General features: G+C 35.8%; 2 protein-coding genes across 2 annotated transcripts; both read left to right on the top strand.

Annotated features, from left to right (window-relative positions):
* Positions 1-643: 643 nt before the first annotated feature.
* Positions 644-9,996, top strand: MRVI1 (murine retrovirus integration site 1 homolog; the record flags this gene model as incomplete). The annotated part of the gene is made up of 8 exons (XM_008939682.1): positions 644-775; positions 1,484-1,625; positions 2,156-2,205; positions 3,383-3,490; positions 5,275-5,342; positions 7,198-7,317; positions 8,313-8,444; positions 9,756-9,996. Coding segments are annotated over 8 exons (993 nt in total), but the record flags the coding sequence as incomplete, so codon positions are not given.
* Positions 9,997-15,876: 5,880 nt separating this feature from the next.
* On the top strand, positions 15,877-23,240 carry LYVE1 (lymphatic vessel endothelial hyaluronan receptor 1). The gene is made up of 6 exons (XM_008939681.1): positions 15,877-15,958; positions 18,795-18,954; positions 19,060-19,199; positions 21,143-21,442; positions 22,233-22,311; positions 23,054-23,240. The coding sequence occupies exons 1-6, from the start codon at positions 15,877-15,879 to the stop codon at positions 23,238-23,240; spliced, it is 948 nt and encodes a 315-aa protein (XP_008937929.1).
* The last annotated feature ends 2,192 nt before the right edge of the window (positions 23,241-25,432 follow it).

The following is a 25,432-nucleotide window of genomic DNA, read 5'->3' as shown; positions in this document are numbered from 1 at the left end:
GCGGGCTCTGCTCACCACAACAAGTTACATGTTTTGATGCTTTTCAGTATTCATCTGAGCTATCAAAGTGATGATATTAATCCAGTGCTTAAATGTGAATATTGATTGACCAAAAAAAAGGGTTAGGAAATTGCAATTGCTATTTGATTTACAGGCCTTTTTTTTTTTTTTCTCTTTTATATTTGGAATTCTTGAGACTATAATGTCTTATTTTCCAAACAAATGAATTGTCATGGAACCGAAAGAACATAAATGGCCTTCTTAACACTTTGTTCCAAGTGAATTAAAAATGTTCTCTGTGTTTTTGCAATCATTTGTAAGTACTAGTTCAAATAAACTTGGCATTTTTAAAATTCACAGGTGTGATTCATCATTAATTTCAAAAGGAAAAATACTGCAAATGTGCTTACCCCTCTTTAACTCCTTGAAAGGTGTGCCTGCAGTATACAGTGAAGCACCATTCTGAAACAGAGCAACACCACTCTCTAGCTTATCTGTGGTGGTGGCGATGGCACTCCTGGGGCTAATTTGCCCATGTGTAGTTCTTCCTAGGAACCTCTACCCCACTTCTGTGTCTCAGGCAACTTCATCTACACTAAAAGTGGCAAGATAGGACAATAAAGCTTACATAATTTCATTTCAGTCTTCAGCTCACTTATGGCATCACTATGAACACAGAGAAGCTTACCAGAAGCTACTGGAGGATATCGCTGTTCTGCGGCGTTTAGCTGCTCGGCTCTCTAGTCGTGCTGAGATGGTTGGAGCTGTTCGCCAGGTGAGAACATCCCAGTGTCTGAACATCTGCAGCCATGGTACATTTTACTTTGTCTCTTTCAGCTGTAGCTGGAGGTTATATTAGCCCTTTGAATTTTATTTGCTATTTTGACATATTAAAGACATTTGTAGTGTCAAATAAATCTGACACCATTTCAGTCTGGAAATAGAATTCAAGCAGAAGATTTCCCATGAAGCTATTAAAGATCTGTACAATAGGAGCATACGTATTATTCAGAACAATAGCTACATCACAAGAAACTTACTTCAAATCAGTACAGCACAAATAAAAAAACTTCTGGAGCCAAAAGCTCATCTAGTTCAGTCACCTGCCTTTGGCAATACATTAATCAGACAACTATAAATAAGAACAGAGCAAGTATGAAAGAGAGCACAGCAATACTCTCCCAGATTCAAGACTGTTGCCTCTGCCCACTAAAGTAACTAAAATGATGCCAGTGACTAAGACCTTTGGGCATTTGAAAACAAATATTCACCTGCCACCTAATAAGATAGGCACATAGGCAGATTGTATAAATATATGACAATATAAATTGTGATATACTGTGTATATGTATATATATATATGAGCACGTGCATTTTTGTTCTAATTAGCTTTAGGAATTTTCAGTCAAGGAAGTACAAGAGGCCAATGATTTGTTTGAGAAAGGTAAAGATTATTTGAGTATTCCCCTTTTTTCTTCCTTAGGAGAAGCGTATGTCAAAGGCAACAGAAGTAATGATGCAGTATGTGGAAAATCTGAAAAGAACATATGAAAAGGATCATGCTGAACTAATGGAGTTCAAGAAGCTTGCCAATCAGAATTCTAGCAGAAGTTATGGTGCATCTGGTAAAAACAAACAAGCAAGCAAACAAACAAACACACACACCACCCCCCAAAAAAGAAATCCAAAAACAACCAAACAACCCCAGAAACCTGAAGGGTTTGTCTTGCTTCTATACAGAGAGACATTGGTGTCGTGAAACGTATTGATGAAGTTCTGCTGTATGGGAGTAGATTTCAAAAAGTTGTTACAGTTCAAATATTTCATATAAGCCACACTTTATGCGATAGTACAGTAATTTAAAATTACCATTACTTACCAAATTCTCATGAGATCAATGGCATTTTCATTGACCGCTTGAACATATGCGTAATTGCACAGTTTTAATGCAACTGCTTGTGAGATGATGGCAAAATTTCATTATTAAAAACATTTTTTTCTTTTTGAAACCTTTTCTTTCCTAGTTCGCTGTAAACTGATATATGAATATAAATATACTATATCTGAATTTGAAATACAATGAAGAGCTCTATTAACATTATTTATAGATAATCATATAGTCTAAGACAATTCTTTATCTACTGTTTTTATGCAGAAGATGGAGTACCTCGTTCATCTAGATCCATGTCCCTTACTGTTGGAAAGGTATTTCTACAATATAAAGGAAATGAAGTGAACAGTTTATGTAGTGAAATTTCTTTGTCTACATACACTAAATTTTATAAGCTGTGTTCAAAATATAGTGCTGGTAAATGCTCAATATTGTTAATGTGATTTAGTGAAAGTGCTTTGTAATTTTGGATACATGCTTAAGTATGACCTTACACAGTAATGATAATGCTTGCTGTGAAACTATAAATGATCAAGGGACCTATTTATTTAAGAATAATTGTATTCCATGTTACATACCTGTGCTCCAAGGAATGGCTTACGTCCTGGGCTTTATTCTAGTTCCCCAGTGGGTAGGATGAACATTGGGTCGAAACTTACTATATGATTTGGGATTCATGGTCATACCATTTTCATTATCTTAAGAACGGTATCATGTTCAGTAGTATTTTTAAACTTGGTGTAATTTTTCCGTTAGCATCAAAGTATCTTGTTTGGCTTGACAAAGCATTCAAAGTGGGAGATTATCTTTGATTGTTTTGGCCTTCCAAATTAATAACTTTAATGTAGCCAGTGTTCTATTTCTGCAAAATTTCCCAGTGTTGAACATAAAGTTTATTACAAATCTTAAAATAACAAGTGATTTGAGACAGCCAAGTCCCACTGTGATAATTCAAGGGGTTGGAGAAGTTTCTGTTCTTTTGCTGAGGGAATGGATGTTACTGTTTCTGTAAGTTATAGTTTGTAGGTTTAGAAATAGTTAATATAGCATAGTGGATACTGTCTTTCATAATGGGTACATGGCAAGAGAAGTGTTTAATGTGTAACTTCATTACTTTTTGATTATTGTGTCACTGACACTTTTCCCAGCATCATTGTACATCTGATAATTGCCTCTAATAAGAACTGACAGTATCAACTCAGAACATATCTGCTTGTGCCTTACAGTATTGGGCTTTCAGTGTAAAGGGAAAAGAGTAGCATCCCTGTACAACACCTCTTTTCACACTAAGCACTTGCCATACTAGACAGTGCTGGAGGAAATTTTGGAGAAGACCACAGCCCTAACAGACACTTATCTCAACTTTGCTCCCAACTCTTTTTCCCCAAGGAACATTAACCTACATCTTTGCCAGATCTATTAACTTGTAGAATTGTTCTTCAGCCTATCTTGTTGTATAGAAGGGAAAAAAAAAAATGTTGTTTCTCACAGAATATGCCTCGGAGGAGAGTCAGTGTTGCTGTTGTTCCTAAATTTAACTCCTTGAACATTCATGGCCAGTCACCAACAGCTTCACCTGTACCTACAATGCCATCCCTGGTAAGTGAACCCCTGAAATGCTGGGGTTTGAACCCCAAGCCCCCGAATTAAGGTTGACATATGGGTGATTGCCACAGCCCTTCATACAGAGGGGGTGAGTTTGCCTTATAGCTTCCCCCCAGGGTGCGGCCGGCCCTGCAGGGAGAGCCAGAAGGGAAATGAGCCCCAGGGGTCCTGCAGTGAGTTGACAAAGGTCAGGGGTCTGCTTGGGGATAAAAGCTGGGACCACTGGCAGGGCATCAGGAGTGTCTGTCTGTGGAGTGCACTCCACAGAGCTTCCTGGTTCAGGGCAGACCTCCTGACTCCCTGGAGCTGGGCCCCAGTGGTCCCCAGTCTGTTGAGACCTTTGTGAGCACGGGTCAATCAGGTGAGAGTTGCCATGTGGGCACCTTTCTCTTATGTATTTAATTGGCTGGTCTGGCTGTTTCCCATGCCAGCTGTGGGAAACCTCGGGTCTCTGTTTGTACCACCTGTTGTGGGCCGAGTCGTGTCTTTTGTGAGATCGTTGGGGGTGGTGTCATTTATGTACCAGCTGATTGATCTGTCTGTACCCCCAGCAGTCATTCATGTCACGATGTTTCTGATTACAGTAGAGTCTGTGTATTGGTTTCTCTTTCTGCTGGTTGTATTATTCTTGTTGGGTCTGGTCATTGGCAGGACAACCCCACATTTTGAAGATATTAATTTTTGTCTAATCCAGTTTTTCACAGGGCTAAGCCATAGTTACTAAAAAATGTAAGCCCTTCCATTGGTTTAACTTGTATTGACTCCATCCTAGTGAATGGGATGAACAAAGGTAATTCCTGTTGCATAAGAGACATAAGCCTTCAGAATATACCTCCATAAATGATTGGTTTGGACACAGAGTTGAACAGTGTTAGCTGGTGATTCAGAGGCATTAAATATTAGTTGAGGCAATTTGCCTTTTAATATGTAGTAATACAATGGAAAGAAATAATAAAACTAGTTGTACACTATAGGACAGAAATTTTAATTAGAAACTGTAGAAGATGATTGGACTGCTTTTCTTCATTGCCAAAAAGTCCTCTAAAAGGAAAAATACACAATTAATGTACAGGAATGTATGTGGTACAAATTTAGAGGTTCTGTGATCTTGGATTAGTGATGCTATCAACATCCGCCTCCAGTTTAAAAAATTGTAATAGACTAAATGATAATCTAATCTGAACCAAATAAATGCTTTGGAGGAAAACTGCAAGGCATACCATCTCTTTAGAGATGAGCTGTGGTGGCACATAAGCTGAAAATTGTGGTTTTCTGTTAAAAAGGTAGGGTTATTAATATGAGAAATATTACTGAGAAGCTAAATCCATTTTAATTTTAAGAAAACAATCTGTGCAATTTAGTTATTATGTACTCAGTCTCAACTATTTTGGAAACCAAGTGTATTTGTTTACCATGATTTATTATTATTTATTTTTGTTTAAAATTTTTCTTTGAAAACTCAGCTAACAAATTAGTGTTCCTAGGATAGCATGGAGAGAAGCAAGAGAGTAATTATACTGTTCCGTGATCAATATACTAAGAAAGACTTTTCTTGGTAAAAAATAAGCATGGTAGAAGGGAATGTTGAAGAAAAGGCATCTTAGTGTGCAAGTTCATTGTTTACCGTGGTTACCAGGAGTAATTTGGATTCTGCATATTGAAGGTACTTTGTTCATGTGGGAAAGAAAACCTAAGCAGCAGAGACACTTTCATTTTACTGAAGACTCATTTAAAATTAATTCTTGCATGTAAAATTTACTGCTGTTTTTCATTTACAGTCTGAATCATCTGGGAATGGAAAGAGCAACCTAACATCTATTCCTATTCTGCCAGCACTTCTAGAAAAGTGAGTGTTCTCTAGGTCATCTCATTACCTATTAAATCCTAGTATGAAATAACAATTGCATAATTTCTCTCTTTCCTGACAGAAGCTTTAGCAAAGCATAAGGTACTGAAATCAGTGACACAATATTGACTTAGGTTGATTCATGATCTGGTAACTGTATTTTATTATGTCAACATCATGTTGTTATTTCCACGTTCAAGGAGTTTAAAATTAGTTATCAGAATTTGACAAAACTAAGAGTATTACATACATGTAAATGTATTTCTGAACAAATTAATGCTGTATCTAAAGCTGGCTTGAGCAACCCTTGGTTATTCCAGTAATACAACCAAGGTTATTTCAACCTTGACTATTAAAGTAATAGAAGTTTGTGTTCTACCTTTGCATTTTCAACATAAATCTAGCTGATAAGAAATGCATTTTGAAGTGCTGTGATATCCAGTGCCATGTAGGTTTTTTAATTTATATGAATAAACATAGGTGTATGAAATTCAACACTATTATTTATCATAATATTAGGTCATCATAATTTTTAAAAAGTCAAGAGTGATTAAATTTAGTAATTCTTTCTCTAGTATAAATTTAATTTAACATTCAGCTAAATTACAGCATTAGATGTGAGATTTTAGGTTTAACAACATGAAATTTTAGTTGTAGCAATCAGAGAAGCTTGGATTTTAAAATGGAAAAAATAGAGATATGAAAGTGGAGATTTCTGGAAGTAAGTTCTTCCAGTTGAAAGTCATGTAGACATGTAATTCAATCGTGTACAAGTTACTGAAATGTAAAGCCCCTGCAGTAATGGAATACAAAGATGGGCAGTATGAGAACAAGTGAGACTGGAATGAGAAAGCATATTCAAGCTGTTCTACAAGGTCTTTGTAAACAGTTACCCTTATAGGTAACAGGTACTGCTGCATTTGCAAACCTCTGTGTGTATATACTTCATTTATATGTAATCAGCCTGGAAAACAAAAATTAAAAATTGTCAGGCACTTTTCCAAATACATATCTCTTTTAGCAAATGTGGCACATTCTAAGGAAGTTGCTTGCTGATATTTCAGAAATAAAACTTACTAAAACATCACACTGATTCTTGTTGTTGTTACTACTGTTACTTTTGTAGCTATTGAATTTAGTGCCAAAAAAACAAGGCCTTCAAAAAGGGTTAGATTCTAGAAGTTGAAATGGCATCCCCATTACTGAGCTTGTAATCTATATTTATATATTTATATTTATTTATGATAACTTTGACTTCAATAGATTTGCTAATTCATGTCTGAATCACGTAACCCCTTTGTCCCGAGCACTGCAGAAAGAAAGCAATAAACAATGGCTTATCTTTAGGCTAAATTCTTTACTAAAGAAAAGTTTTAGTGATAAAAGCTATGTATGTGTGTTTTTCTGTACATCAGTTCAGTGTATGAAGTCAGCAGAGGGGAGTACCTAAACACAAATAAAACAAAATGTTTTGTTATTGCTTCTGTTGTTTTCCTCTGACATAGCAGGCTACAATTTCTAAGATTTTTTTTAAAATTGAGAGAAATGTTTTCAAGAACAGCAAGTAAATGCCATGCATAAGCCAGGATATGCTCTTTTTTAGAGAATAAACAAAATACAAGTTGTAATACCTTAGGAGCATGTTAATTACTAATCTTAAATTACAAAATTTTGAAACTAAAATTTTGTGTTGCTTAATCTTTTTCTTTTGAAAGACATTCCATTTCTCTGATGCACATTAAAGAAGAAAAATTAGGACTAATAAAATTGCATGACATTGTTCTTGTTCAGTAGTATACTCCAAATATAATACATTTTACTATTTTCTATTCATCTGCTTCTTTTTTATTGGCAGTGGAAAGACTAATGGAGAACCTGACTGTGAAACCTCTACTTCTGTGCTGACACAAAGTGGGTTGGAAGAGATCAGTCCTGAAACCAAAGCCAAGATAGAAGAGGAAGCATATAACAAAGGGTGAGAATATTTTATGTGAATTACATCTCTTAATTATGTGCTACCAAATGAGGATATATGTTTTTATAATGTAATTTTAAAAGCAAAATGAGTGGCATGATCAATATGAGCTCCTAGAAGATGGTCATAATTGAAGTAATGTGGGAAACAATGCAGGTGAGGTTCACTCGTATTTTCATTGTAGCTGTTCACTTTCACCCTTTATTGATGTTAGCCAAACTGTGGGAGAGTAGTTGCATCAGAGAATCTCAGTTGGGTGGGTATTCTTATGTCAATAGATACCATGTCAGCTTCATGGTAGGATAATCTGAAACAACTTTCTAAAACGTTTATCCTGAAAAGTCTGTGTGGAAATGAGTAAAGAGTGCCTATTCTTGCAGTAATCTCATGTTGTTTGTGTCACAAAGTGCTTTACACAGCGTGTTTTGGGGCGATTAACAGTTTTGGGATCTGTTTCTGAGTGTCAAGCAAAGAACTTTGTATTGTGTGAAGAGTGAGACGAAAACTTTGATCCTCTCCTGCAGAATTCACAGAATCACAGAATCACAGAATGTTAGGGGTTGGAAGGGACCTCCAGAGATCATCGAGTCCAACCCCCCTGCCAGAGCAGGAGAATTCAACAAGCCTTCTATCATTAGCATTGATTTGCATTTATTCTTCAGGAAAAAAAATATCTAAAAGGTGTTCAAAATGATTGAAAAATAATAGAGAAATACTTACCAACTCCTATTGAATAGAAAGTTGTGCTCTGCTGAGGACTATGACCTCTGTTTCTTTTACAAGATAAGTTTGGTAGCAGAGCTAATATAATCCTCTATTAAGGAAAAGTGACTGGCTGTGTCACCATCTTCAGCTAACTTCTACTCGTGACCATGCACTGCTACACTACTAGTCACGTTTTATTGCATGTAACAAAACATAAAGCTAATTTTTCATTATATAAGAATGGGCTTACACAGTATGCTAAACTAAGAAAAATCTTTTGTGTATTAAAGCTATCAGGAAGGCCTGAAGAAAACCAAAGAACTTCAGGAACTAAAGGAAGAAGATGAAGAGACACCAAAAGAAAGTCCTGATGAACATGAAGAAAGTGAAAATGAAGATGAGATAAAAAACCTGAAGAGCAGGTGAGACAGTGGTGTAATATATCCAAACAAGAGGATATTTTTTCTTTTTTCTATTTGTGGTACCCAGCCAAGTGTTTTATGCTATTCTCTTGACATGTTTTCTTCCATGGTAAGAAAGCATATTTGAATTAACAGTATTTCCACAGAAAGGCAGATTCCAAGATAACGTATTTGCAAAATGCAAAACTTTTTATTTTGATATTTCAAGTAAAATTGTATGCTGACATCAAGTTGCTTCTTCTTGATGGGGTTTGGGTTTGATTCAAGGTAAAACAATGCTACACAGAAGTTCTTTAGATGCCCAAATATATCTCTCAGTAGACATGCATTGTCTCATGGAAGTTGTAATTCAGGAATCTGATGCTGGTGTTTGTGCCGTATGTCATTCCCAAAGGGTCTTCCCAGGTGAGTCTTTCAGTACATGTGCAAGGTGAATGCAAATTAAGACAAGCTCCTCCGCTATGTTGGACTTGCTCTGACTTGCACAGGCAGGTGCTTGCTCCCTCTGGAAGCTGAGTAGATGGAGCAGAATAGCACTATGCTGGAGTTCCTGCCTTTCAGCAGAGTGACATGTTCATTGCATTCATCTGTACACAATTCTGTTGGTCTCTACTGGGGCCTTTTGAATTATCTGCTTACTGTCTTACCTGAAGCATTTGATGCATAACAGGCTATCTTTTCTGAAATATTCAACTTTTCTTGGAGTTAATTATTGAGTCACCTTGGTGGTTCTACCACCCAATTCAATATACTTGCTGTTTCCTGGTTTTTAAAAGCAAAGAGACTTTTGCATTAGAGAGGAATTGAATGCTGGTGAAAGCAAGTAATATGTCTGATCCCAAGCTAAGGTAGAGATCCTAACCTGGTCCAGAAGAATTCATTTCCATTCCATAACCATTATGGTTATAAATGTATGTTAATTTGAGATTTCAGCCATGTTCAGAAGGCAGCCATTTCACTAGTCATGAAACCATTAGGAAGAAATGTTTGCAGCATGTTCTAATGTTTAGTTTAGTTGAGCAAGCTGTGAACAGTGCAGGGTTTAAAATCATGTCAGTCTCTGAGATTTGCCAGTTCACAGAAGAAAGAGAAGTCAAGTTTACGGTCGTCAGTCTTCTTGCAAATATCATCCATGTCTGAGTGCACAGCTCTTTCTCAAAGAGCTTAACAGTCTGATTCTTCTTTGGCAACTTGTTAGTATTTGGAAGAAAGATGGTACACTATACATCTATGAAACTTCTCAAATCGAAAAACTTAAGATAATAAATTTGCATGTGATTAATATATAACAGTTTTCTTTTAATTTTACAGGAGACTTGAAGTCATCATTAATTATTTACACATACTGTACCCCAAACTGTGCAAACACTGGAATGTGTTATGGCTTGTAGTCGCTGCAATAATCATTTTTGCTGTGGTGTTGGGAATCTACCATTCATACAACTCCTGTGATGAAAAATCAGAGGGACCTGAAGGGAAGGCCAGCTGTTCTGCTGCCCATCAGTCTTCCTGGTGGAACTCAGGATTTCAACATGAGCAACGCACTGGATAATAAAGGAGCAACTGTGTATTTATGGTACCTGAGCAAGTATGCATATTAGAACACCAGTGTTAATGGTAGTGCTTAGTCATCCTTATGGCTGTTAGATGTGATCCGTTAGACAAACGAGTTACTCTGCACCATCAGGTTTGAGGATACATTGTGTACATACCTTGCCAGAATGACAGTCTGATAAATAATCCTGTCTGTTCTGCTATTGTCAATGACTGATACAAATCAAGTAATAGTGAATCATGACAAGGTTGTGGCAGTAATCGGCAACCAGGAAGACATTTAAAAGAATGATTTGCACAGGACACTGACATCTTTACTATGATTTTGAAGAAAACTGTAAAACCTGCAGTTGCAATTTATTGGTGATTGTTGAAGTACTAACAGCATTTAAGTCCTTTGGGTTTTAAGGTTCAAATTAATTTCCTTATTCATGATCACTGGGTAGAAACAGAAGCTCTTTTATGAATAGTTAGAATTATATTATCAGACCAAATGCCTTGCTGATAAAGTAATTTTATAAGATGAACTATCTGTGTGATTATTTAAATAGAATACTAAGTACATGCATAAATGTGTTCTATGATATAATTTAAGAACGGGACCACCAGTGTTTTTTAAAATAGGATACACAACAAAACCTAAAATGCACTCTCGGTGCCACATTTGATATTGTCAAATAAATCTGGGAACTTCTGATATATCAAAGAGAAATGCTTTGCAACAAATTTCTGTATGCCACTCAGTGTCAATACTGGTTACAGCAAAAAGTAGTTGCTATCTGGACAATTAGATTATTTGCCCAAGCTCAAACTATAGCAGTCTTGGACATGGGAAACAATCTTTCATGCTATATTACACACACAAAAAAAAAGTCTTAAATCCTCTGTATAGAGGTGATGGCACTAAGTGGACTCTGCCCTACTGCTAACACAGGAAATAGGTACCCTTGAAGATCTGCACTCAGGACACAGTTCTGCATACAGCCAAAACCCTACAAGTGCCTAGATGACTCAGGACATGCAAGCAGTGAGGACTTCAAAGAGGTCACTGCATGTTTAGTAGTTCATTTGCAGAATTTGATGCCACATATGTAACTTTTTATATATTTTCAAAGTGAAGCTATCAGGTCATGATAGATGATCTTTGCCCAGATTTTTCAACAGTTCTGCCTATCTGAGAGTTGTGAGCCCTTGCACAAGAATGTGAAAGCCTAAAATTTTTAGACAAGCAATTTCAAAATGGTGAAGTAAAAAGAAAAACACCACTTAGGGCTGAGACCAAAATGCACGTCACTTAAGATGTACCATATTTGAACATCACTTCTGATTGAAGATGAAGTATGTTTCTTTCCATAGCTATATGCTTCAGTCTAACCACTATATCAAAATCAGTGTGACACTTGATTGCACTTGTGTGTTTCATTCTTCTGGCATTTTCTGACTGATTAACAGGTCTGTTTACCAACTGAAGGATAAGTATGGTAAGAAGTACTGTAATTTCATTTCAGATGCAATTAGTGTTGTCTTGTTTTGTTTTGGTGTAAACACTGAACCGCAAGCTAACTATCAAAGAAAACAGGTTTCTGAGTCAGAAATTTAATTCACATGTCTGGCACTAGTAACAAATACCCTGCTGATGAATTCTGTTTATTATGTCTTTAGCCACATGTTTCTTAAGATATTTATATGGAGAAAGAAGAGTAAAATAAAATTAAAAAGCAGACCATTACCACTTTTGAGGAGGGGAGGTCTATTAGCTGTTGGCAGGTTTGGTTTTTTGAAGTATATATTCTTGAGGAGTAGTGTGCTTAAGGAAGTTCAAAAAGGATAACGGGAAAGTGTCATTTGGTCTAAAATTGTAATTGGTCAAGAATAAGACAGAAGGTTTCTTGCAGATTACTTGGTATCTGGTTCAGTTTGAATATCCAACTTTGGAGCACTACTGTGACATTTCACGTACTTTCAGTATTTGGATAAGCCTGTCAGTTTTCTTTGAATGTTTCTTTGAATACTTCTTTATTAAAGTCAGCTTCTTTAACATAATGTTATTTGCAAATAGCATTGATAACTTAAGGCAATAAAAACAGAAGGTAAATAGTCCTGAAGAATCAGAATCCTCTATGCCAAAAATTATACCACATACTTGATTATCTGCTTTTGGAAATGTTGGGCTGCACTGAGGAAAAATAATTAACAGTGCTTATAATTTAATTAATTCATTCTTATTTACATCTGCACTGAGGTGGGTCCAGTACCTTATTTTAATTACATGTAGAAAGTTGTTGATGTTAAGGAGCTCAAGAGTCCTGTTGATGTTAAGTACATGGTAAGGTTTTTTGGTCAGTGGGTGAATGAGGTCTCCATCCTGTCTTGAAATTCAGCACACTGGCTTTTTGTGGACTTAGTGCACAAGGACACATTTCCAGAAGTAGCTGTATTGAGTTAAACTGAACTACCTGCATGTCTAAGGCAAATATAGTTTAGCTACAAAGTTATTAAATGTTATGGGGAATGAAATGAAAGAGGCAAGAGATTTTAATGGGAATGAAAAGATGAAGATAAAGTTTACTGAAAAAAAGTTGTTCTTTTTATAATGACTTTGAGCAAACTGTCCACTAAAAAATAATGAACCACAATGACTAATAGCACATTAAATATTTTTATTTATATTTTTCAGTTAGTTAATGAAGACACCTTTCTTTAATAGGAAACTAGATTGAGCTCAAAAATATTCTAAATGTAATTTTACTTGTTGGATATTAGTTTGTTTTATCTGGAAAAAAAATCCAACGTCTTTTGTGTTCAAAGATCACATCAGATAACAAGAAATAGATCTATTATTTATGCTATGAACACTGAAATAGTTTTCTTGAAGTGCAGTGTTTTTTCTGCTTTAACAAGACACGTTTATTGTTTTTCCTGCACAGCACAGATGTTTCGAGTAAAAGAAATTTCAAAAGGGCACTATTTTTGTCTATTATATTTAAATTTGTAATATTGTAAGATTTTTGCACAAGTGTGCTGGTATTGTACTGTATAGTATCACATACTTGAGTTTTGAAATAAAAGTATGGTTTCAAAATCCTGAATGTTGCTACCTTAAAGGTTTGGTTTTTACTTGCACTCTATCTACACATTAATGGTTATGTTCTTGTGAAATATATACTGCCATGTCTATGCTGCATAACATAGTGCCATGTTACACATACCAAAGATCTTCTTCTTAGTCTTTCAGTCCTTCAGGAAATTGATGTAGAAGAAGACAAGGCTCAGTTTCCACAAAACAGAAATATTGATGAATTTCTCATGGTCTGTGTCAGGGAGAAAAGCTCTGTGACAGCAACAACCTTGAAAAGAATTGCTGTTACCAGGAAAAGATCCTGATATTTGTATTTTCCACATAAAGAACTTTGGTTTTTAAACTTGTTTCCTGTCCTGTTGTTCAGGCTTCAGGGTTCCTTTAAAAATTATTATAGAGAACAGTTGTCTGTTCTTCCATATCAGAGGTTTTGTATTCAGCAATCCTCATCAGCATTTTAAAACATGCTTGCATGAGACGCTGGGAATTTTCCTTATAGGTCACTACAAGTATTTAGGTCAAATGCTAATTAAACATTTGTAATAAGGCTGCATTTTTTCACCTCATAAATTATGATGAAGACCCATAAACAGCCTAAAGAACTTTTGTACTGATACAGTCCAGGTAAGTGATCTTCCATGTAGTCTTGGAACAACTGAAATACAAAAATGGAGGAACTATTATTTCAGTCTCTCTTCACTAAAATTTTCCCCCTTTCCTAATCTGTAGTTTGCTCTTCTAAAACCATGTGAAGGAACTTATATTTTTGTTTGGTGTTACAGAGATGTTTATCTCATTTTTCCAGCTAAAAATCCTACTAACCATCAATAGCATGGACAGAGTGTGACTAAAGAAACTTTGTCACAGGATAATAGGCACAAAGCATTAAAACTTGGAAGGAAAAATAATGTACAATTTTAGAATGTCGGAAGCCCAGCTTTTGATTAGTTTTCATTGTAGGGAGTACTTAGCAGTTAAAGGTAAGCACAGAGATGGTAAGGTTTTGTTTAATGTTCTCAGTGTTTTACAGACACAATCTACTAGTCCATGAGAGCTACAGAATAACTGTTAGTTTCTGCTCCTACATTGCAAATGCAAGTGAATTGACTTAGAACTTCCTGCAGTGCGAGTAAGTCTGATTACAGTATTTCAGATTGCCATCACTTTGTAGAGACAGGTGAGTTCAACACAAAGAACTCACAGTTCTTAGTTTTTAGTGCTAATGGAGACATCATTTCACGAACCCACAGCATTCTCCATTCAGCCCTGTGTATGCCTGTCTATGGTATACCCATAAGCATGTTATATGCTGCTGTAAGAGACTGGGCCTGAACCCAGATAAAAGTTAATCTTAATATGTTAAGTGGGAACTTCCTGCAAAGCAAACCATAGTTTAAAGAGGTAGCTACTGTTACACTTGTGTTTACGGGACCTTGAAAACAGCCTGAGGATATAGGACTTTTAAAAGTCTACTGAATCACAAACTGAACATGGTATAACAAAATCATCCTCTTGTGAAAAAAGGCTCATACCATTCTGAACTGTATAAGCAGGTAATCTATTGATCAGTACCTGGCATTGGCAGTGCCTCAGCTAGAGAAGCGCGAGCAAGCTGGGTTTTCTTAGCTGAAAGAAAAGTGGGAGCAGAGGTGTAACTCTTTAAATATGTAAAGTTGTTGCATACCATAAGGGAATAAACTATTTTCCATGTCCATTTCCACCAGGAAAAGAAGTTACAAATTTGCACCATGGTCTTAAGTCAATCAGTTTAGACTAGGAAATACCTTTTAACAGTAAAGGATGTTAAAGCACTGGAATAGAGCATTTGAGGAAATGCTAGTAGTTTGTCACTGGAAGTCTTTAAGAACAGGTTAGACAAACATCTGTCAGGAATAGCATAAATACAGTTGATCCTACTGACATTGAAGGGAACTAGCTGATATCTTGAACTCCATTCCTCCTCTGCATTTGTTGAAATCTCTGCAAGAAATAATTTCTTTGCTAAGACTTCCTGGATAAGTTATAGCTGTAAGGATCATCTGTGTTTTGAATCAGCCTGTTGGAATCACTGTTTGTAACTTCATACAAGGAAGCAATGGATGGGACTGGCTCCCATCTCTGTCCCTACAGTCTCACAAGGAACCACATGTCAGTAGTGTATCTCCAGATCAGTTCAGAACTAGGTATTACATTATCTCTGTATTATGTTACCTATTTTTGTATTTGAAGGCAAAGGAAGGCAGAAGTACTACATCAAGACAAATGCAATAGTGGAGAATGGATGCCTTTCCAATTGAAACAGAAGAACCCTACCTGGCATGCTGTGATACAGTAGAAATTTCATTTTATTTACCAGATGAATAAGCAATATAAGTAATGAGCTGATAATAAAAATGAATAATAAATTCATAAATAAAATAAAGTATTTTATTATAAATAAAAACAAGAAAAAATAACAAAAGAAAACTTGTTTCAAAGTGTTTACTGACTTAGCAGTATAACAGTCTTATCTCCCTTCCTCAGCTGTGTTTTCTGAGTCAGCAGTAGTTACATTTTCCAGTGGGCCCTACATGAAAGAAAGTGTAAAGGGTTATTAGGGATTTCCAGGCAGTGACCTCACCTTTGAGTGGAACAGTCAACACATTTGCTCCGACATCCTTCTATGAAGTAGAGCAGTGACAGCTGAAGTTGCTTTCAAGAAGACATCTCAAAGGAGGTCTGACAGTATCCAATACCTTAACTTTTCTTAGCACAGGAGATAAATCACCTTGAATTTCTTCATTTTCTACGTTGGTGACAATGGCAACTTATTTTGGAGTTACCTCAGCAGTGTTTTTCATCTGGGGTTTAACATTCATGGCTCAAAATTACTTTATAACAGGTATGTAAAGTTCCACTTTTTGTCTCCTAGTTGAACAGTACTTGGAAAAAGGAACTAGATTTGCAAAAAAAAATCGGGCTCTAGTATATAGGGGAACTTTCATTGTTAGTGTAATTACTGTCTAAATGCTGTATGATTACTCTCTAAATGCTACAGAACTGCTTGTTTTAAAGGTCTGGTATTGCACTTAGAATTAAGTTCAGCTCTACTGAAGTGTGATTTTAGTTTGTATTATTTAAAATACCACAGCAAAAAGTTTTGTACAATCTTTGGAGAGCAAAACATGCATGAAATCAATTCTGTATCTATGAAAAAAATGCTCTTTAATGCAAAGTGGTTTGCTCTGAACTGGTAGTATCCTGACACTGTCTTGATTTGCAGCATCAGAGGACATGTGCAGCAGGGATCTCTCAGTTCATCTCCAGGGCAGTCGTGCCTACCTCCAGTTAATACAGTGCAAAAGTTTTTATTTTGTATAAAGTCTCTGTTTGAAAAAGTTAACATAGGGTATTGTCAACATCAACTTTATCACATAGTTTTTAGATAACTCTCTCAAACATTATTATGTGAGAAGTAAGTTAAAAAGTAAGAAGAGAACTAATGCACAATAAAGCAAATAACCATAACTTACAAAAATTGAACCTTTTTTTTTTCCTTTCCTATGACAACTTTGTCTTGTTGTGGTATTCTTCTGTCTTGGTCTTCCTGCCTTTCTCAGTAAAACAGATTGTCACACAAGACCCAAATACTGAGGAGAATGTCCCTTTATTAGTAAGCCAACTAAATAGAGCAAAGGTTAAGGTACAGCTATGTGCAACTTGTAGACCAAAAAGGATATGCTTCTAAAGGATTAGTCTGTCTCCTGTACAAACTCAATCATCTTTAGAACAGAGTTCAGAGGTGATATAAGAAGTGACAAAAAGACTTGAAGAGGCTACTGTTCTTTTTCTGGATTTCTTCCTCATTTCAAAACCATTTGGAATTTAGATTGAAGATGATAACTTTTCCAAAACATTTTTTTTTTTACTTCACCATTTTGTTTTAAAAGGATTAGTGAATTCTAAGGTATGACATTAGTCCAGGTCCTACTGTCACTTTTCTCATAACTTAAGACTCCATTTTCTGGTACCAATTTTTAAATATCATGCTAGGTATCTGTAATGCTATTCTCATGGATAAATACTTGTCCTGTAATTGAGTAACTAAAGTTTGTAACAGTTTACAAGTATCTAGACAATTTTCTAAGGTTTCAGGAAATTGAATTCAGTCAGCTGCTCAGCTTTATTTGAAATTTGTAAAGTTGGTCATTGAGAAACTTTCATTCTGAACATTATATTTTTTATGTTTTGTTAGCTCAAAATTGCAGATAGAAATAATTGACTAAGTAAGCAATAAGACCAAGACTGAGGTCTGAGCATAAAAAGTAGTAAGGAGGGAAAGGAATTAGGCATAAACCCTAGAGAAGTGAGATCTTGAAAACTAAGGAGGAAATGTGTGCTGTGCCTCAGCAGCTGAGATGAGGAGTTAGTTACTCAGGAAACAAAAAAGAGCTCTCAGGAGGACTGGGGGAAATTGACTGTTAGCAAAAGGGAATCAAGAAAACACTGGAACACCTAAACTAGACCAGACTATTCAGCTGGAAGGGACCTACAATGATCACCTAATGCAACTGCCTGGTCAACTTAGGGCTGACCAAAAGTTAAAGTATGTTGTTAACGGCATTCTCCAAATGCCTCTCAAACACTGACAGGCCTGGGGCATCCACCACCTCTCTAGGAAGCCTGTTCCAGTGTTTGACCTCTCTGACACAGAAGTACTTTGGCTGAAATTAAGACATACAAGAGGATGTTCAAGAAGACTGGCTTGCTGGAAGGAAGAAATTTGTCAGTGTGAATCATCTTCACGCTAGGTATACTTGAATAGGCTTGAGGCCCTTTATATGTACACATACGTCTTCACTGAGCAACAGGACTGCTTTGCATCCTCATGCAATATACTTGGGATTGTCTTATGTTCAAGCCAGGGCTGGATGCAGCCACGATTTGGCTATGGGGACTGCTCAGATGTTCAGTGGTTCACTTGCCTTGTGATGGGGTCTGCATCATACCAGGAAGTGATAATGGGAGGCCACAGCCTCCATTGCTGCTGAGATAAATCCACCTATTTCAATTATTTTTCTACCAATCATTTAAGTCAAATTAAACTAAATTTGAGGACAGCAGAGACGCATCTTTTACTAGAAGCCATTTCCAACCCTAGCACACTCAGCTGGCAGCAGAAGTGAAAAGTCTGCCTTTCTTTTAGTGCTCCACACAAGCTTAGTTATCTTTTTAGCCCCTTCTCATCACAGAAATGGCTTGGCTGCTAGTTCTATCTTTTAATTCAATAAGATTCAATTTAACCTCTGTTGCTAAGAAGTCATGTGGTGGATCTGATTGCCTGTATTCTGTTTTATTAAGTATTTGTACCTGATGAGTGCAGTCTGAAAAGCATATTGAGCAAGGAAGTAATGCCTGTGGCTGCTGGTTATCTGAAATGTTTGCTGCAAAACACTGAAATGTCTTTACTAAGAAACTGACTCCGGGTAATGACTCAAATGCAAATTGTATGTTCATTTAGTCCAATAACAGCCAAACCTCTTGAAATTCTAGACTATTGTGTTAAGAAAAAATGTTATATTTTTGAAGTATGTCTTTCTGCTAGAAATCGGTTTTCTACTGTCCTTAAGCTAGAAACTTTAAATATACAATTCAGTTGAATGTGATCTTAAATTCTTCATGAGGAAAAAATGTTAATATTCAAATACTAACCTTGAGTATTTATGTCTAAATTACAGGTTCTGTTCTTTCACCTTGCAGAATCACAGGTGTAGGAATTTATTTTGAGAAGAAAGTGAATTTCTCAGAAGCAAGTAATGCATGTGATCGACTGCACCTACAATTAGCAAGTAAAGACCAAGTTGAAAAAGCTTTGAAATATGGCTTTGAAACATGCAGGTATATGACATCAGTTAATGTCTCATTACCTTTACTTGAACCCCTTTACACATCTGAGGCTGGTGATAAATTTAATATTAAAAGGACTGACGCTTTTTATTGTAGCTATGGATGGGTGAAAGATGGATTTGTTGTCATTCCTCGGATAACATCCAATGTGAAATGTGGTAAGGGCAATGTTGGACTAGTGCTATGGCACGCTGAAACCTTTAAAACATTTAAGGCTTACTGCTTCAATTCCTCAGGTATGTAAGTATGACAACTACATTTGTTGTGTTTTGGTTTTATTAATTTTTTTAATATCTGCATGAAAAAATGTCATATGCGAGTAAGTTCTTATAATTTTTTGGCCCTTTCCCCCATCTTAAATGTTGTCAAGCTGTACTTAGCTATGTAGGTGAAAAAAGTTTCAAAGAAATACAAGAGGTCAGTTTAGTTAATCTGAATTAATAATTTGGTGCTGCCATGAAAGCTTTTGAAGAAGAGTTGCTTTTAGCATTCTGTAATGTCATCACAATGCTCTTAATATGGTTTTATTATTTATGCACATTAGTTTGAAAGACAGTGTATCAAGTCTTTAAACCAGGCTGTCTGTGTGGAGTGGGTGTTTTCTTGCAAAAAGACCGAGAGTGGGGTACTTCAAGAAGAGTTGAAAGTTTTTTGATAAAAAGAAATGTATCCATTAAGCTAAATTAAAATATAAGGTAGAACAGCTGAAAGACCATAAAATTACCCTCATTCTTGATTGACTATTCCCAGACTGAGGATACAACAGTGGAACTTGGGCCTTGATAGAAGTTAGATCTTCTCAGCACAATAGATCAGTATAATTTCTTAATGACTTCTGTGGTATTAACTAAACATAAGTATTTAACTAGAGGACTTGTGTTCCTGCTAGTGTCCCATATCTATGGTTACTATGTAACAACTATCCCAATAATTAGAGCATGTACAGGATAAATAAATTATTTCTAATCAGTCCTTAGTCTTTGCCAATGTGATAGATGACGAGAGCAAGAGATTACGTACAAAAATCCTGAAATGTTTCAGGAAATAGGTGAACAAGGGTTGGAAGGAGTGGTAGAAAGATGGATATGCAAGATATGCCCATGCAAAGCTATAAAGACCTAAGGCCAGTCCAATGACTGTGGACATTGGAGCTTACAAAAAGACTGAGGATAAAGCTGTTAGGGAGAAGGCCGTGACTTTGTTTATGATCCTAGGCCATTTTAGTGAACGAGGGTAGGTAATATCAGTAGTTCTGCATTAGAAAGCACTGCAGAGAGAAAGCACCATTCAAAACTGACTTATCGCCTAAGCAGTAAAGTTAAAAATGGCACAATTGGGCTAACTTAGCTTTTCATTACAGTTCATAGCTTTTATTGATGAATACATAGGTGAATAAGTACTATGGCAACATGATCTAGAAGAAGCTATTCCTATTGGTACTCTTATTTTTTCCACTCCTGTGCAACACAGTGTTTCAGTGCATGAAATGTGTCATTGGGTTGGTAGTGTGTCATAGGTTGGGTAATGCTTTGTTTAGCTTTAATTAAAAAACACCATACTGTTACAGTATGTGAAGGAAGTTATGATTGCTGAAGGGTTAGAAAATAATGTAACATTGGGATGATTCTGCATTCCTTTATCTCAATTGCCAAGCTCTTGCTTGTTCTAGGCATTTTCTACCAAAAATATTTTGTAGAAGTTCATTCTGACAATTTTCTTTGTGCCAAAGAAATGTCAGAATCCCTTAAAAACTGTAGTGTAAAAAGTAAAAAGTCTCTGCCATTTAGCTTTTATTCTGTGAATGTAACTGCATCATCAGCCTTCCCATGGGGATTCATTAGGAGAACAATACATATGTTGTTTCCCTGTTATTTATGTTGTAATCTGGTTACTTTTCAGGAGGAATGTTGTCATTGGTATGCAATTATAAAATGAGCACTACATTTGCTCAAATAGTGTTTGATATATTTTATCATACATGAGGTATGACAAAAGGTGCATAATCTGGGGTGTAGCTGTGTGTTTGAAATAGGCATGCTTGATTTGGGTAAGGCTTTTGTGAGTAAACAAATAATTTTCAGAAGGGAATGACTGAAGAACAATTTCAGTAAATGTGTGTACAGTAATTACAAAACTGATATCCAACACAGCTTTTACATATTTCCTTTCCCTGCTGCAGATGTTCAGATTAATTCATGTAAACCAGATCCACCTACAACCATACTACCTTCGTCAAGTGCACCAACTGACCTAACTGCACATTCAGACTCTGATTTGACTGAGAACACCACAACAGTGCCCAGTGTGACTGAGTCAGAACAATCCCGGAAAAATGTAAAATTTCGTGTAATATGTATAACTGAAACTATACTGCCAACAGAGGGCACGACTACAACAATGCCAGAGGAATACTCACCGATGGACTCTCCTAACTACACTTCCCATGCTGCCTTTAAGAATGATGCTATTGTCTTTGGAGGTAAAGGCTATGGTAGCTGTTTAATCAGATCTAGTTATGTATATAGCAGTAAAACTGTGTACTGCTAATTTTGTTTGCTATTCTAGCACACATTTTGATATAGCTGAACCTGGAGGCAGAACAGGAATGTTATGGTTTTGCAAAAGCAAAGTTTATAAGGCAGAAGATTTTAAAATTCTTTTAAAGTAGAAGCAATATTTTACTCTATACTTTTTGGTAATGTTTTAATATAAAATTGTGTATGTTCATTCTGGTATTTGTGATTTGGGTTAAATACATTTCTGAGAAAATCAGCAAATACAAAAAAATTGTGCATTCAGAGTAATGGAAAACTCAGCAGGCTCTTAAAAAGAAAAGGAGCCAAGAAAGTTTTAAGGGGAACTGTTGTTCTCCAAATATGAAGGTGTGATCAAGATACGAGGTGTGAATAAGTAATCCAAATATACAGCACTGAGAAACAGGCTAACTATGAGGAAAAGCATTCTTACTGTAAGGATAGTTAATCACAAAAATATGTTCCCTAGTGAGGCTGTAGAAACCCTCCGATGAGCAAACTAAACAAACATCTGTCAGGGATTGCCTCAATACCTGTTATAATCTCTCTTGAAAAAATGAGCAGGAGTAACTAACCTTTAGAGATTCCTATCATCTCTATTCTTGATTGATGTGTATATACCCCTTATACTAGGCTGCTTTTAGAAGAACCTATCATTTATGCTCATGAGCATTTAGAAAGTCAGAATTAAATTAACATATAAAAACTCTGTGCTTACCTCAATTCTGTCTCTAGGTATCCCCACTGCACTTCTTGTACTGGCAGTCATCTTCTTTATTATTTCAGTTGTTTTAGCAGTCTGCTATATCAAAAAGTAAGTTTTTTCATTTTTTTTTTTTTCTCTTGGACTGAGTTAACTTTTAGAGTATCGCCAGTGAGTATTTTAAATATATAGCTAAAAAGCAGAGAAGTAATGATAATGACACAACAGTGCAGCACAAAGAACAAAATCTTAACCCCTGTTGATGTTGTTGCCATTCCCTGCTTTAGAAAAGGGACCAAGGACAAGTACTACCTATTTTTCATTAGTCAGTCATGCCTAGGGTGAAACATTCCCAAATGTGCCAAGATAGCAACTCAGAAATGTGAGTCTGTTTGTATATAAGGCTATTTATGCACTTCTATTCATGTTACTTTCTATATCAGACTTAAGGTTTTTATTCTTGGACCATGATTGTGGTCAGAAGAAAATAATTATTGAGCTCATTTGTCATGCATAAAGATCTTCAACACAGTGCATCATTAAATCATATCAAAAAGTAGTGTGTATTTATCACATCCTAGCCCAGATAGCTTTATTGTTATGTCCCATGAATCCTTAATATACCTTGTCTGTTTAAAAAACAAACAAACAAACTAACCCCATAAAATATTTTATTCTAAAAGCACAGTGCTTGCAAACACACAATGATCTGACATGGCACTACTCCCTGTGAGATTTTTGCTTGTGTACGGCAAAGAAAGTTAATTCTAGGTATTTTTCACTTTATTTCTCAAATGATGCTACCAAACTATGTCAGTGTACCTGCTTAACTATCCTTTTTTTCTGTTTAAAGGTACAAGAAAACCTTCCCATTTTCAAACAAGAACCAGCAAAAAGAATTGGTTGAAACTACTGCTGTCAGAGAGGCTAAGTCAAATGACAAAACACCTAAGAAGGAAACAAAGAATAATGGAAAAAACATAGAAGATTCTAAAACCAAGCCTGAGGTCACAGTAAAATGTCTAGAAGCAGAAGTGTAAGGGGAAGAGTGTAGACTTCTTCATAAAAACTTAAATCGAATCACACAGAACTCAGCAATGCTTTTAAACATGGGTGATTGTAAATACTCATGAATGAATATTTTCTCTATCTTAACATATGAAAACTTGGGTTTTTAATAATTACGTTTTTAGTTATAAATGCTCTTGCAGAAGAACATGGTATTTTATTTACTTGAAATTTGAAAAATCCTTACAGATCATTTTTCATCTTTAAGAAAGAAGTAATTAGAAATACACTATTAATAATATGCAGTATGTCAACTGTTTGCATGGAATTCAGATCAATATATAATGAAAAAGGTCTTTTATCTGGGTGGAGGATGTCTTCTAACTTAATGTCTAAAATAAAATAATGACATTGTATCTGTTCCTTATGTAGATTAGCTTATTTCCATTGTGTAATTGCATACTGTTTTCAAAAAGTTGCTTTAGAAAAGAAGAAATGTCTGTTTATGAGTGAGTAAAAAATCAAAGTATCAACCCACTGTCATTCAGATACCCAAGAAAGGGTACAAAGATGATACCCAAGAAAGGGTATCATCAAATAACAAAGATGCTGTTGTTTATATATATATATATACACACACACACAGAAATGAAAAACTTTCTTAGATACCTTCATCATATCATAATTTACTGTTTTATTTATTAAAAACTGTATCATTCCTCTGCATCAGATATTTGGCAGGGAAAAAAAATCCTTTGAACTGTACCTAAATATTATATTTAAGATTTTTCATGTATATTTAAGTGTGGGTTTCTTGAGTGGTATTGGCCCTTTACAGTACTTCATAAAAAAATAAAAAAAGCATGGTAGATATGTTTGTCTGAACAAATTATTCTCATGAAAACTGTCTCACAATAAAAAGACCTTGTATAACCTTAATGTTACTAAAGTAATTAGTTGTTATGAAAGAAGAACACTAGCTATTTATCAAACATTTTCTTTAATAAATGGTTTGGGTAACTTATTTTTACATGTGAAGGAGGTTGTTTCAGCAAAGGAAGTTTCTTTTTAGATCAAGCAGCTTGAAAAACATAGTCTTAAATAGCAATGGAACTACTCACCTGTGTTGTGTTTTCTACAGTGTGGGATACTGGGTTATGAATTTTCATGGTTTTTAAATCACAGAAATCTAAAGGTTGCCCACTGGTTATATATTCCACTAGATTCTAAGTTGGTGTTTTGCTAGTAGCATACTTAAGAGATACCCTGTGTTGGTTTTTGTTTTCTCTACTTTTTTTTGCTAGCTCAGAAGTATTTCATGGCTTCCAGAGTCTGGGCTACGTTGATACTCAGTCCACCACTGCCGTTAAAGCTATGCTATGCAGAAAGACTGCGATTCAGCACACCTCTAAAAAGCACTCATTTCAGATGTCCATCAACAAGAGTTTCAGCTGAAAAATCTGCAAGAGAGGAAAGCTCTAGATACAATGTTTCTACACAGTTAAGGAATTCCTCTTATTAAAAAAAAAAATACTGCCATGTGTCTCTCCTGGCAACCTGACTGAAAGCAGTCTGTGCTGTGCAAGCAGTGGGAGTAGACAGCAGAAATAAGGCCATCAGGAAGGGCCACAGCCAACACGTGTCATGGTGGCAGCAGAACAGCAAACAGGCTGAAGGGCACAGACGGTGCTAGTGGATACCAGGTAATTTTAGACATGTTTGTGACATTTTACCATTTTCCTTCTGCCTCTGTTTTCCATGTTTTAGAGGTTATAAAATAACCTGTTTCTCTATTATTTTCCCCTCACCAAGAGATAATTCTATCACTTCGCTTCCTCTCCTACTGGTATGACCTCTATTCCACAGGTATCAAGGTTGTTTTTTTTTTCAGATTGTCTCATTCACACCTAAAGAAATTTTAAAAATGTCTTTCTAGTTCCACTCTGGCTGGAAGTTTGTTGCCTCTGTTTTAGATAGAAACAAGGGCTTTTTTTTCCCCTGTACTGTTTACTTTAAAATAAACCCAAACAAACAAACAAAATCATGCCTGACGAACCTGGTGGCCTTCTATGAAAAGGTCACAACATTAATAGATGAGGGGCGGGCAACTGATGTCATTTACCTGGACCTGAGCAAAGCCTTTGACACTGTGCCCCACGACATCCTGGTCTCCAAACTGTTAAGGTACGGATTTTAAGGATGGACAAAACAGTGGATAAAGAAC

The sequence above is a fragment of the Merops nubicus genome, unplaced genomic scaffold (genome assembly GCF_000691845.1).
Source record: "Merops nubicus isolate BGI_N331 unplaced genomic scaffold, ASM69184v1 scaffold21494, whole genome shotgun sequence".
Taxonomy (NCBI): Eukaryota; Metazoa; Chordata; class Aves; order Coraciiformes; family Meropidae; genus Merops; species Merops nubicus.
The sequence above is the reverse complement of the archived record's forward strand: the minus strand, read 5'-3'. Positions and strand labels throughout refer to the sequence as shown.

Bases quoted from the DNA above. Each gene is read 5' to 3' on its own strand.
- LYVE1 (XM_008939681.1), top strand. From the start codon at position 15,877: ATGGCAACTTATTTTGGAGTTACCTCAGCAGTGTTTTTCATCTGGGGT. The intron at 19,200-21,142 runs GTATGTAAGTAT...TCCCTGCTGCAG, and splicing joins TTACTGCTTCAATTCCTCAG to ATGTTCAGATTAATTCATGT. The intron at 22,312-23,053 runs GTAAGTTTTTTC...TTCTGTTTAAAG, and splicing joins GCAGTCTGCTATATCAAAAA to GTACAAGAAAACCTTCCCAT.